We start from the raw sequence: 12,863 nt of genomic DNA on the forward strand, positions 1-12,863 counted from the left end.
TTATATTAAAATTTGGCAGAGGGAAGACTGCAGCATTTCTAGCACTGGCTGCTGATGGTAAAATATTCCTGCATGTCTAATGCCTAGATGAACAGAGACTGCTATCCATGCAGCTTCCAACCCTAGGTTCTCACCTGTGCTCCTCAGGAAAGCCTTCTGCCCCCTCCTGGCCAGTGCACAACTCACCCCTACCCAGCTGCAAGAGCCCCAGGGCTCACTAGACTTCCCCTTTACAGTGTCTCCTATGCTGCAATTGGGCAATTAATTACCAAATATACACAATTACATGCAAATGTACACAATTATATGCAAATGTACACAATCATATGCAAGTGCATAAATGTACATCCTTAGCTGCTTCATGCTAATCTCTCTTACCAGTATGTAAGCTTGATGAGGAAAGTTCTGTGTTCTGTTCCTTGAATCCCATAAACCCTAAATAGATGCTGAACTCATAAACCACCTTCAACAAGAGCGATCACCAGAGTAAACTGGAAGAGGTAGATGTTTCTATTGGGCAAACGATAACCACTATATTACGAAAACCCACCTTGAATTGGGTATTCCTGAAAGTTCTGCAAAAACCAGTCCTCTTTCATCCCTGGAATACCAGTGCCAATGTCACTCTCAACGGTGGCCCCAGACATTCCCTTCTTCTTTGCCAAATGTACAAATCAACGAGAACATTCCTCTGAACTGCCAGTCCCTTCTTTGTACCTACACACTGGCTGCAGTTAAATGCATTTGATTGTCCACTGTGGTTACCCTTCATGGGGTCCAAGGAAACAACTTCTAACTAAAGGGATTTTCAGTAGGATATAGGCTGTATACTATATCATAAAAGAAAACAAAGGAAAAGTACATAAAATAAGCTGGGAACAATTGAACTGTAATAATGTAATTGGCATCTCAGTTACTTCTGCTATTTAGTGTTTCATTGTGGGGGAAGGGGAGGACATGGTGCAAATCTTTCCAACATTCATGAAATTGGGTCCTTGTCAAGGTTAGAGGAGGTGGTCTCGTAGTGACTCTAGGGCTGAGCCTCGAGCGTCTGATGTGGTGTGTGGCCACCCACAGCAGCAAGGGTCGGGGCTGCTGAATGATGGGAGCCACTCATTAATAAGAATTGAGTTTCTTTCTTCCCATCTCTTTATGGCTCTACCATGTGCCATATGTCGCTACTGACCACCAACTTTACTTTTCACTCCATCTCCTCTAAATATCTGTCCCCCATTTTGTGGTGTTTCTTACTCATGATTCCTGCCTTCCCTAAGCCTAGGCTTACTCCTGACTTCCGTCTTTCTCCGCGTCCTTTAGCTTTGAATAATACAACCAGTTAGCCAACTCGCTCTCCCTTTGGAACTCAGACTCTTCAGAGAGATTTGGACAGAATCAGTCACCATCCCTGTCGGGCCAAGTTCTTGTGGAGCCCCCATCCAGGCCCCCCAGACAGCACATCAGTTGGTCATCTAGACCCAGTCAGCTGTGATCACAGTGGTGAAATCATGTGAGATAACAAAAATAAAGTCACGCCAGTGTGGTCTTAGAGAGCAACCCTCAGAATAATGGCAGTAAATATGGCTAGCCCAGGTCAAGAACCAGAAACTAGTCCATTCAAAGAGTAATCTAATAACTAAATTTGAGATGCAGGAAAATTCCTTATTCTGTTGAGTGGAATAACAAGAGTTCTGATTTTTCATTTCTCTACTATTCTCTTTCATGTTTTCTACTTTACAAAGAAAAAGAAAAGGTGGGTGCGTGGGTGGTACAGTCGGATAAGTGACCAAGACTTGTTTTCAGCTCAGGTGGTAATCTCAGGGTCATGAGATCGAGTCCCACCTCCGGCTCCAAGCTCAGTAGGAAGTCTGCTTGAGATTGTCTCTCTCTCCCTCTCTCCCTGCTCTCTCTCTCTCAAATCAGTAAATCTTTAAAATAAAATAAAAAGTAGAAAGTGGCAAAGATCAAGTGCCACAGTAAAAACAAAATCTGTAACTGGGTCCTTTGTTCTAATGTTGACCTGGCACACTTTTAATCTATTTTCTCCTTCTGTTTTTTTATAACTTTGTTGCTCCCAAATACTAATATAATAGACCAAGCCATGAGAATTTTGCTTAGAACTGCAGAGAGTAGTTGAAGCTCACATTTGGCCCATATTCAGTTTTCTGCCACCACAAAACTCTTATTCAGTCCCCCTGTGTGGGAGAATCAGGTTACATAAAGGAAGGAACAAAGCTTTCCTCTTATCTACTTTTTAATTTATTATGTCGGAGTATTTTTGTAAAAGGTTATTTTAGTAGGCTTCTGGTGGTCATGTGCGTTTCAGGACTTATAAAACTGATGTCACAATGTTGAGGTTAATAAAATTATAAGCATAAAATATTCTAAATCCCAATTATTTTAGTTTAGGGGAAAAAAAAATCCTGCTAAGTTATTCATTACTCTGTGACTTGGGTTCCAAGGAAGAAATTTATTATCATGGAGGGGAAAAAATCTTGGCGGGAGAAAAAGATAGCAAATTCTTCAAATAAATAAACAGGCTGTTTTGTAATTTGAAATATCATCAGTATATTTGATGATGAATATCACACAAATACTCATTTTATGCTTTTAGAATACGAAAAGCAGAAAATTTCAAGATCAGGAAGACATGTTTGTTCTGTGAGCAAGTGTTCTAAATATGTTATCTGGGGCACCTGGATGGTTCAGTCGGTTAAGTGTCTGCTCATGTCATGATCCCAGGGTCCTGGGATCGAGTCGCATGTTGGGCTCCCCACTCAGCACAGGGGAGAGGAAAGGAGTCTCTTTCCCCCTTTCCCTCTACCCCTCCCCCCCGGCTGTGCGCTCTCTCTCTCTCTCTCTGTCTCTCACATGAACACACACCCTCTATCAAATAAATAAAATCTTTTAAAATTTTTTCTTAAATAAGTGTGTCATCCATACTGTTCATCAGTGTACAATTGGGAGGGTTTATGCCCCTTCAAAGAGGAACTTCTACACAATAATATAGTAAGGCTAAGATCCTAGTCTCAATAGATTTATACTAGGGTAAAAATAGGGACTAACTTACTTTTTCCAACTATGGGAAAATTAGGAGAAAAAAGCAATTATGTTCTATGATAAATGAGCCATTCTTAGCTGAGAAATCAGAACATCTCTCCTTTTCATGTACTCAATTTGCACATTTTCTATTCTTTGCTTCAAGCTGTTTCTTTCATCTTACTACTATAAGAAAATTAAAATTCTACTATTGGGAACATATGAGGGATTTAATCTTGAAAGAAGTGAACTACAATGCTGTATTATTGGAGTACTCTGATACACAATCAGAAAGATACTCAGCTTGAAAAAGCATAATATTGTTATCATTTAAAACTAAGTTTATTTGGGGGAGGAAGACACATTTTGAGTGACTCACTAATGGAAGGGCACCGAAGCCAGCCGGGGCCTCCAATGTGATTTACTGTGCATTGTCATGATAAACCTTGTCCCCGGGGCACCGTCAATGACCCCAGCTCTAAGAAACCCAGGTGAGAACCAAGACGTAGAACCATTTTGTTATATCCTGCATTTATTTAAGCAAACCAGATGTGTAGAGATAGGAAAATTAGAGCGTTATAACATTTTACAAATACAGAAAGAAGACACAGAATAATAATATCCTGAAGAAAGTGCATCCGAACACAGCTCGATCACAGGAGGACACTTGCAGTGACCACAATGAAGCCACAGCCGACACGTCCATCTCTCATTCTTGTTCTGACATCATTCAAGTAGATTTAAGAGATAACTTGGCGATTCGCTTTTAAACAAATAATAATACTAATGATTATAGTAGCCTTGAAGGGTTTGTGAGTGACTATACTATACATACAAGATGCTAGGCTTCATGTTTATTCCAATGCCGCTGTACATTATGCAGGGGGGGAAATAATGTCTTATTACACGATTACTGTGACATCCACTAAAATGTGAACTAGTTTGCATAGGTTAGTCCTTTGGGCAGCACGATGTTGCTCTAGTCCACCAAGGCTTAAAGATTCACAGTGTAGAGGAAAGAAAACATGAATTAAAGCATTTCTACTAAAATATATTTTAATAGCTGGTGTTAATTTGCATAACAAAAGCCAAATTATAGTAATAACATCGTATCATTCTATAAGCCCCTTCATTTTAAAACCATAAAGTGTTTCCATTAAAACTGTATGCTCTCAAAGTTAGTACGGTCTTACCAATTCGTCAACCACAATTCTACATTTTTGAAGCAGACAGAAGCCAAGCTGCGCAGTGACTCAATTTTGTATTTTTATCACAAGTCAAAGGCCAACGTTTCCACACCGTGCCCACAACACACTTGGTGCCACTTCTCAATGCTCAGCCATTTATCGTATGGACACTGAAGAGTGGGACTAGCATGCAGCTTTCTTTCTTCCTTCAACGTCAATCATTCTTAACAACAACTGGATTACAAAGAAGTAGACACTATGCCAACTGGGTACCATGTGTCAAACGCAAAAAGCATATGGGATTCCATGAATATATGGAAGTAATATGGACATCCGGGGAGATATCTGCCCGGGGATCCTTCCAGGCTAGTGGATTCCAGTAGTCTAAGCATCATGAAATGATGGCCACAGAAACATCATACAATATCTTGGTTTTTTTGTTATTGTTATTGTTTTTGTTTTTGATCATCAGTAGTTGACAGCCAGTTGCCTGGAAAGGACCCGAATGGGCGTGGGATCCTTCAGAAAGAGACTTTCCTTTTAGCATTCCTAACTTACTTCACATAGCTTCTTACTTAACTAAAGCTTTCTCACCTCTGTGTCTCATTACCCAAATCACCCACGCTCGAGCCACTTTTAGAGCATCAGAAGCAAATAGCTAAGGTCTAATAGAAATTTATGAAGTGAATTTCATCTTGTGTAATGAATTCAGCCTCATAACATAATTCTTCTGTCTTGCAATAGGTATTTTAAGTCTCAAACCTAAAGTTAATGTTTATGCATCCTGACTGTATATAAATCCACCAAGAACTTTTCAGAAATAGACGGGGAAAGGTCAGTATTTTCTAAAGTTCTACACCTTTAGAGGTAAAAATACAATCAGCTATCACCTTTCATACCTGTCAGGAGCATCATATTTCCCCACAAGAAAAATACCGATCATGTATAATAAAATATTACTATAGAATAGACAAGAAGCTTGGTTGCTTGGTTCTCATTCTGAGACCATCATGGATAAACAAGGGTCATCAAAAAGGCACCTTTTTAAAAAATATATCTCTATTATAATTTTGGTATAAACTATATCCACTTTATATAAGGATGCGTTATTAAAGGGTCATGCCCGTTTTCTTTATCTTTTCATCAAAAACACTTCACTGGAGGTGAACACACCCAAAAAAAGAGATGCACCTCTTGAACTTCACTGTTCTAGAAAAGTCTGTTTCCCCACCTCCCAGACTGTTGCCAAGCCCAACCGGGAGAGGACAAGAGAGGAGAGACTGGGGTCAACTTGCCCAAATGGCCTCTTCGTCATCTTCAAGCGGTGAACCTAGTGACGAGAGAGGGGCGGGTCTAATCTCATCCACCTTCATACAAGGTGCCCGTAGAAATTGTGCTTGCAAATTCCCGTGTGGTCTCTGGAGGTGGGGAAGCCTGGGAAGAGGCAGGGATGCCGAGGGGATCTGACAACCAGATAAGTATTTCAACCTGGGCTACGCTGTGGTGTATAAACAAGAACAAGAAGACGTGAAGAACTCGTTTTGTCACAGGTTAGAAATCGGAAGCTTTCCTCGAGCACGAGAATTAGTAAAAACGTTGACTACAAAGACGTACAACGAAAGTCATCTATTCTGCTGCTCAGCTTCTCTCAGGAGAGAGATGATCCACATTGAGTTTTGTTTTCAGAACCTTATAAGATATACCAACCTGCTCCATGTGCTTTTTTCAGGCCTGAGAATGCATCATGTTCAGAGAATCAGGTGCATGCTTCTGTGCTTGGACATTTCACAGTCTTTAGCTTGATTTCTAAAAAATAGATTTTTTTTTTTTACACCCTTCTTTAGCAGTTAGTGTTATTTATGTGTGAGCTGCATGCCGCCAAATTGAGGGGAGGGGAGCCATGTGCAAAGTGGAAAAACTGTTGGAGAACATAGTTTTGAAAAATAATGCTGTAAAAATAGCGCTTTGGTATTATACATGTATGTTTCCAATATTTCTGCTGAGATGCCCAAGATCCTGACAAGCATTAGTAACAGTGACAACAAATAATTGCTGTCTGGTTAAATTCTGAACAGACCTTAATTCCTAGAGGCTGGAAGGAGAAACATCTCGCTACGCAAACATTATGCGAAGCTAAAAATTTTAGAATTATTCCTTTAATAATTATTGACTTCTACATTCCATGAATCTGATTTTAAAATTAATAGATGAGAAAGACAATGGAACAACCAACTGCTATTTTATGGGACTTTTCCCCAATTAAAAGTATCACTTCAAATCCGTTTCCTTTGAGCTTCCTATAAATGTGCTATTTCTCAAAAATTGTACCTGTCCTACATTTAGTCTGCAAATTTAATCAACAACTACTCTTTTTCCTAATCACAAAAAAAGTGGTCTGGGTGAAACATAAATATTTGCTTAATGATACTATAAAATTGAGTAAGTTTATTGCCCCAGTTTTAATGCACAGAATCTTTTTTTTTTTTTTTTTTTGCAAGAATGTTGCAAGTTTAGCTTGCCTTTGTTGGTTTGTGGACAAGACATCTAAACAGATAGGGGTTAATTTAATCATGACTGCCCATTCCAATGCCAGAAAATCAGTCCCGCTGGGTATGAAGGAATCTGTAAAAACCCCTCAAAAAATACTCTAGTCTTCTACCTGAATTTCTCTCATCTCTTTTTGTGTGAGTTCCTATAGATGCAGCTTGAGTGTAATAAAGCTTATTTGCTCTTTGAGCCAGAGAAAATAAAACTCTAGATTCTCAAAAAGTAGGTGCTAACTTTCCACAAGCAAAAACAAATTAGCATTTGTTTCTGGACTCCTAAACACTTCCGTAAAAGGTATTTTATAAGATATTTCCTTAATTTCTTTGCCTATGTTACCTAAAGGAGATAGCCTCAAGATCGATACATTTTATCACATTTTTTAAACTTTGCTTTTAGCCTCTTCCTCACAACTCCAGAGGCAAGCCCTACATGAATGCTACCCTGCTGAGGTCTAAATACATCAGCAAAACACAGAGTGGCTGATGGACGTTAATTTCTCCAGCCACCTTGACTGCAGACTACAGGCCAATCATCACGACCGACCAGCAAGGCTGCAGCTCTGTGGTGAACCCAGAAAGTGCCCGCAGGGTCTTGCATTTGAAATTCAAGATAGGACAACAATTTCTTTTTTTAGTGAACAACCTGTTGGGCCTTGATCTAAAATCTCTGCCGGCATTTTCATCTCCCCTCCTCCACCCAATATGGGTTAGAAAGTAAAAACCAGAAGAAAGTAGAAAAGACGTCTTTCCATTCACTGGTTTCAGTGGCTGGACTTCCATTCCTGGATGTAAATAGCATTTTCCAGAAACACACACAGACACACACACACACACACACACACATAAACCTGATCATCTCTCTGTGGAGTGGGTGACGTTTTGCTCACTGGTTGTGTCTCTCGCACACCTTGTAGTCTTTGGCTCCTGTTTAGTTAGCTTTACTTTTAAATTGACAGCGGCATTATGTTAAAGAAAGCTGCTCGGTAAACACCTAAATCACTTATTTGCTAGAGTAGGCGTCTATTTCCTAAAGGTGTAAATCCTTCGAAACTAGAGTGCAAGGCAGCAGGAGAATCTCAAGCAACTTTTCAAAAACATGTTTTTCTGATGAGCAGGCTACTAGAAGGGAAGGCTGTTAGGTTATCAGCCATACTTGTTGCTTTAATAACGGGGATGGGCAGTGCAGCTGCCTATGTTACAGAAGCTTGAACCTACGTGACATGCAACAGGGTCAACGCCCTTAGGGAAATAATAGAGATGACCTTCAACTTTGCCCTTTGCAGAGTAGCTGTGACCTTATTTGGTCCTGACATTCTATGGAGTCAAGCATAGACTTGGACCCACAGAATGTAAATGAAGAGTAGGATATGCCTTGGTACAAATGAGAAACAAAGAGACCCAAGTCAGCCTAAGGAACAAGGAAATGTCTTTGTTTGGGAGAAGTTTCTAGGTCCCGAAGGCCACCAGTCAATATAATTTTAACCAAATCGCCGTTCTGCCACTCCTGACGTTTATTACATTAGGCAATTTTCACTTGAATTGGAAATTCCCTAATGACTCAAAAGCTAAATGGTTTTTAAATTATTGGCTGTGTTACTGAATTACAAGAATTGGCTTCTGGTGATTCCAAAGTGACAGCTAATAAGTTTCATAGACTTGTTACGTGTAAGGGACAATCAACATCTCTATTAAAGTCTACAAAAATACATTTCCCAGAAGTGTTCGATAGCCAATCAAAGGAAACCATTAACCCAATTAGCAGCACCGGGCCTCCAGACCTTAAGGTTTTGTGTACAGGAATTACTGAAAATGCTGCTGTTCTGAGCCCAGAAGTCAGTCTTTTTTCCTGGTACCTATGTGTCTCATTGTCAAAGTGAAGATAGATTATTGTAAAATAACTGCCAAGTTGTCTTAAAAGTATCTTCTATCTTTTAAAAAGATTGGGTTTAGTATACATTAGAATAAAGCTCAAAGACAAGGAGAGAGAATTAATTAACAAACTCAATGTAATTGGCTGGGAGCATCCCTGTTTTCCCAGTTCTCTGCACCGTGCCATACATCCAGCCGTCGTCGATGGGCTGTACGTTGACGATGTAGTCGCCATCCCTGAAGGAGACCTCATCTTCGTCCTGGGCACTGTAATCATACATGGCTCGGTAGGTCCTCTGAGAAAGGAAAGAGGGGATCACACGATGGAGACCAAATAGTTACGGCCACATATGCCAATCATGACAGACCAGCTCACACAAAATGAAGTAACTATGAGGAATATTCCCAAGTATATTTCTTTCTGGAGATCTCCAAACCAGAGCCTAGCACTGACCTCAGTTGCATGCATCTCAAGTTGACCAGGCTAGCAAAAAGGGTAATGTTTGGGGGCCCAGAATGGCAATCAAGGAAGCCTCTAGATACAATAACTAGCCCATGAAAAAGTAAGCTTTGAAGCAGTAAAAGCAACTTCTCCCAGCTTCAGTTAACCCTTTAGATTATGTAGATTCTCCCCTATTCCACATTCTTCAGAGAACAAAATCTGCCCTAGGGACAGACAGAACCAAGTCACCACCAAGTCCCTGCCACGGGCCCCTGGCAGAGGAAATGAATTTTTCTTAATTAGGAACAAAGAATTTTTGCTTTCTTTTAAAAATACATGTATATAAAATAAAAATACATAATACACTCCTTTTGTAGGTTTTATAATCACAATGATAGATGTTTAGCATCTAAATGTTCTGAATATTGAGGGACACATAGCTGAATCCTTGTTATAATGAGGAAATTATTCACTTTCTAACTTCGAACTACGTTGAAGCTTTGTAGCTGTGGTAATCAAAACACTCTGAGAGTAACATTAAAAACAGATCTATGAGACAAAGAGAGACCCCAGCAATAAACCCATGTATGTATGGTCAATTAATTTATGACAAAGGAGCCAAGAACACATAGTGGGGAAAGGACAGTCTCTTCAATAAATGGTGCTGGGAAAAGTGGTAAAAAGGGAAACTTTTTTTCAAAAGAGTGAAACTGACAACTATCTTATCCATACACAAAAATTAATCCAAAATAAATTAAAGACTTGAATGTAAGACCTAAAAAGATCAAACTCTTGGGGCGGGGGGGAACATAAGCGGTAAGCTCACTGACATTGGCCTTATAAATGATTATTTGGATTTGACACCAAAAGCAAAAATAAACATGTGCAACCACATCAAACTGAAAAGTTTCTGTGCAGCAAAGGCAACCACCAACAAAATGAACCTACCAACTGGGAGAATATATCGGCACATGACATGTCCGACAAGGGGTTCATAGCCAGAATATACGTTGAGTTTTGCCATACTTGTTTTCATTAAAGACCATGAATTTAGTTAATATTAGCATCAGACAGTCTCAAAATTAAGTGAATCCATGGGCTGAGGAAACTGATGGAGGCAAGAAGAACTTTAGAGCAGTTAAGAAGAACTGACAACTGCTTAGAAGGACCACCTCTTTCTCCGTGCTCAGGCTAAGGCTTCTGTGTAAGACAGAGGTTTGGAGAAACAATTTCAGCATGAAATGCCCATCAGGCAAGATGACCTAGAGCACTGCTTCCAAACTGCACATTCAGTGAATGAATCTGTAAGCCCTTCAAGATTTCCAGTAGAAGGATGTAGAGACTTATGTTGGCCATGTCATGTGGGGGTTAGTGGCCATTTTGATTACAGTCAAAATTGACAGGTTAATGTGACCAGATATTTGTACTTTTAGACCTGAAGGAAGATCACAGTTGGCTAAAACCAATCATGAAGTAACAACTAGGATATCGTTCTGAGACAGTCTTTGTATGTTTTGCTCTTTACACATGTTCACGGCATGCCTTCCTTTCTCAGTGGTTTTACCTCTGTAAGTCTTCTGCTTTCTTCAAAGGGGTACAGAAAGCAAAATGCTGACATTCATCCCTTATGTGAAAATAGACACTATTCAATGCAAGTCTGTTCCACGAGTATTTCTATTTTGGAGATAAAATGGGAAAAGGAGACACTTGAAATTGATACTTACTAGATTTGGTGAGTGCTGCATTGACCTCATGGATGAGAGGCTGGTCTGGTGCATGTACCCATAGCCTTGGGAATGGCTTTGCTGGTAGGCTCCAGGAAGAACAGGCGCTGTACATGAACACACACACACACAAAGATTCCTCAAAGCGAGCCTCAAAATAGCCCTCCCGAGCCCTCAAGGAACCTCATGCTCTGCTATACTCTTCTGAAAGAAAATGCCGTGTTCAGTGCCATGTGAAATTTGGATAGTGACGTTATAAGTGATCTCTAGATTAGTATAAATTTCATCAATTAAGGACATATACAGGAAATCAGTTTAACATGCAGTTAAATATATTAGAAATAGTTGTAATTCTCTACTGCAGAGGCTCAGTTCAAACAGCACAAGTACAAAACAAGAATTTACCATCACCTTTTAACAAAAATCACCTTTTTACTGAGCTATGTAATCCTCCTAAACATTTTCCAAGATACAAATAAGAAATTTTTTAAAAATTACATTAGATCGTCAAACCAAGAACAGAGTATAAATGTTTTCACAGAATACTCATGTAACAGATGCACTCAATATTTCGAGACATATAGCTAAATATTTACCTTTACAAAAATGGTAATATAGCATATAGTTAGCAACTTATTTTTGTTAAGCAATTAATAATGAGTCTATACCCCAAAAGAAAACTTTATTTAGAATATATAAATTCTCCATTTTATCTTGGCTGTAAGTCAAAACTAAGTCATCTAAATACGTTACAAAAGCCTAAAAAACCAAACCATGTAAAGAATTTCATAAACATCCTTCTACATCTCAAGAAAAGAAAATAGTACCAAAATAGCATTCACTCATTTTGTGCTATTCTCACCACTAAATATGACAATCAAAAGACATAGCTCCTGTTTTGAAGAACACCCAATTTTAGAGAAACGAACACAGAAACTAGATAAAAACCCCACAAAATCAGTAGATGTATGCTTGAGTGTGTGTTTCTCTCTAAGTAAATGTAAGTACTTATAAACAGGAGCAAGGAGCTGGCTATGAATGGCAAGATTTTAGTAGAACACTCTTCATTGGGTTTTGAATACTCACATGAGATATTAGTAAAACTTGTATGATATAATTACCATAAAAATCCACAATAGGTTGCCAGTGTTGTTCAATCAGGTTGAGCATTAATTAATCGAGGTTGATTTATTTAGGACAGTTTTTATAATAAAAGAATAAAGCAGATATAATTCTGGGGTACCATGAGTAATTAATATTTTATAACTGGTATGTTCATTCTTTTTTTTTTTTAAAGATTTTATTTATTTATTTGACAGACAGAGATCACAAGTAGGCAGAGAGGCAGGCAGAGAGAGAGGAGGAAGCAGGCTCCCTGCTGAGCAGACAGCCCGATGCGGGACTCGATCCCACCCTGAGATCATGACCTGAGCCGAAGGCAGCGGCTTAACCCACTGAGCCACCCAGGTGCCCTGGTATGTTCATTCTAATGATACATGAGAACATCAAACTTTAAAGAAGTTTAATCATCAGAAAATTACAAATCATAAATGTGTTCTCCAGATGATAATGGTATTAGGTTGAATAGGAATTTTTTAAAAGTTCTTGAATTAATTTATACTGCAATGCTATTAGAAATCATGTTTATTTAAAGTCTAGATGTGGCATCAAAGAGAAAGCTCTGAGATCTTTACTTGGACCATGGTACATTCCAAAGTTGTTAGAAGTGTTAAATATAAAATACTTCAGAAAACAGCACTTTTTAACATTATCAACTCCATTTAAATATTTAATGCTAAGAGATGTCAGGAATATTGTCAAAATTCACTCATGAAGCAAAAATAATGAAATCCCTAAAAATATATAAGCTCACTTAATTAGCTGAGGAACAGAGCCATTTCTGTGTGTTGGAAGCATGGACCATTCATTTCTTCCCTCCTTCAATTCTCAGCAAATATTGGCTGAGTGAGTTAATGTGTGCACAGGGCTTACTACACTTCCCATCTCTTAGTAAGCCTCCATAAATCTTAGCAACTATCAATGTCCACTATGTTCAAGA

At 38.9% G+C, this 12,863-nt stretch overlaps 1 protein-coding gene across 11 annotated transcripts in view; it reads right to left on the reverse strand.

Annotated features, from left to right (window-relative positions):
• Window positions 1–3,550: 3,550 nt before the first annotated feature.
• NEBL (nebulette) overlaps window positions 3,551–12,863 on the reverse strand; it is a 360,144-nt gene continuing 350,831 nt past the window's right edge. For 10 of the 11 annotated variants that reach the window (XM_032349573.1, XM_032349568.1, XM_032349570.1 and 7 more), the window contains 2 exons: window positions 10,805–10,911; window positions 3,551–8,934 (listed from right to left, as the gene is read on the reverse strand). In XM_032349573.1, coding sequence (XP_032205464.1) covers window positions 8,758–8,934; window positions 10,805–10,911 — 284 coding nt within the window. In that variant the 3' untranslated portion in view covers window positions 3,551–8,757. The remainder of the gene's footprint in view (window positions 8,935–10,804; window positions 10,912–12,863) is intronic. The other variant, XM_032349574.1, reaches the window with a different exon arrangement.

The sequence above is a fragment of the Mustela erminea genome, chromosome 6, assembly GCF_009829155.1.
Source record: "Mustela erminea isolate mMusErm1 chromosome 6, mMusErm1.Pri, whole genome shotgun sequence".
Lineage (NCBI taxonomy): Eukaryota > Metazoa > Chordata > Mammalia > Carnivora > Mustelidae > Mustela > Mustela erminea.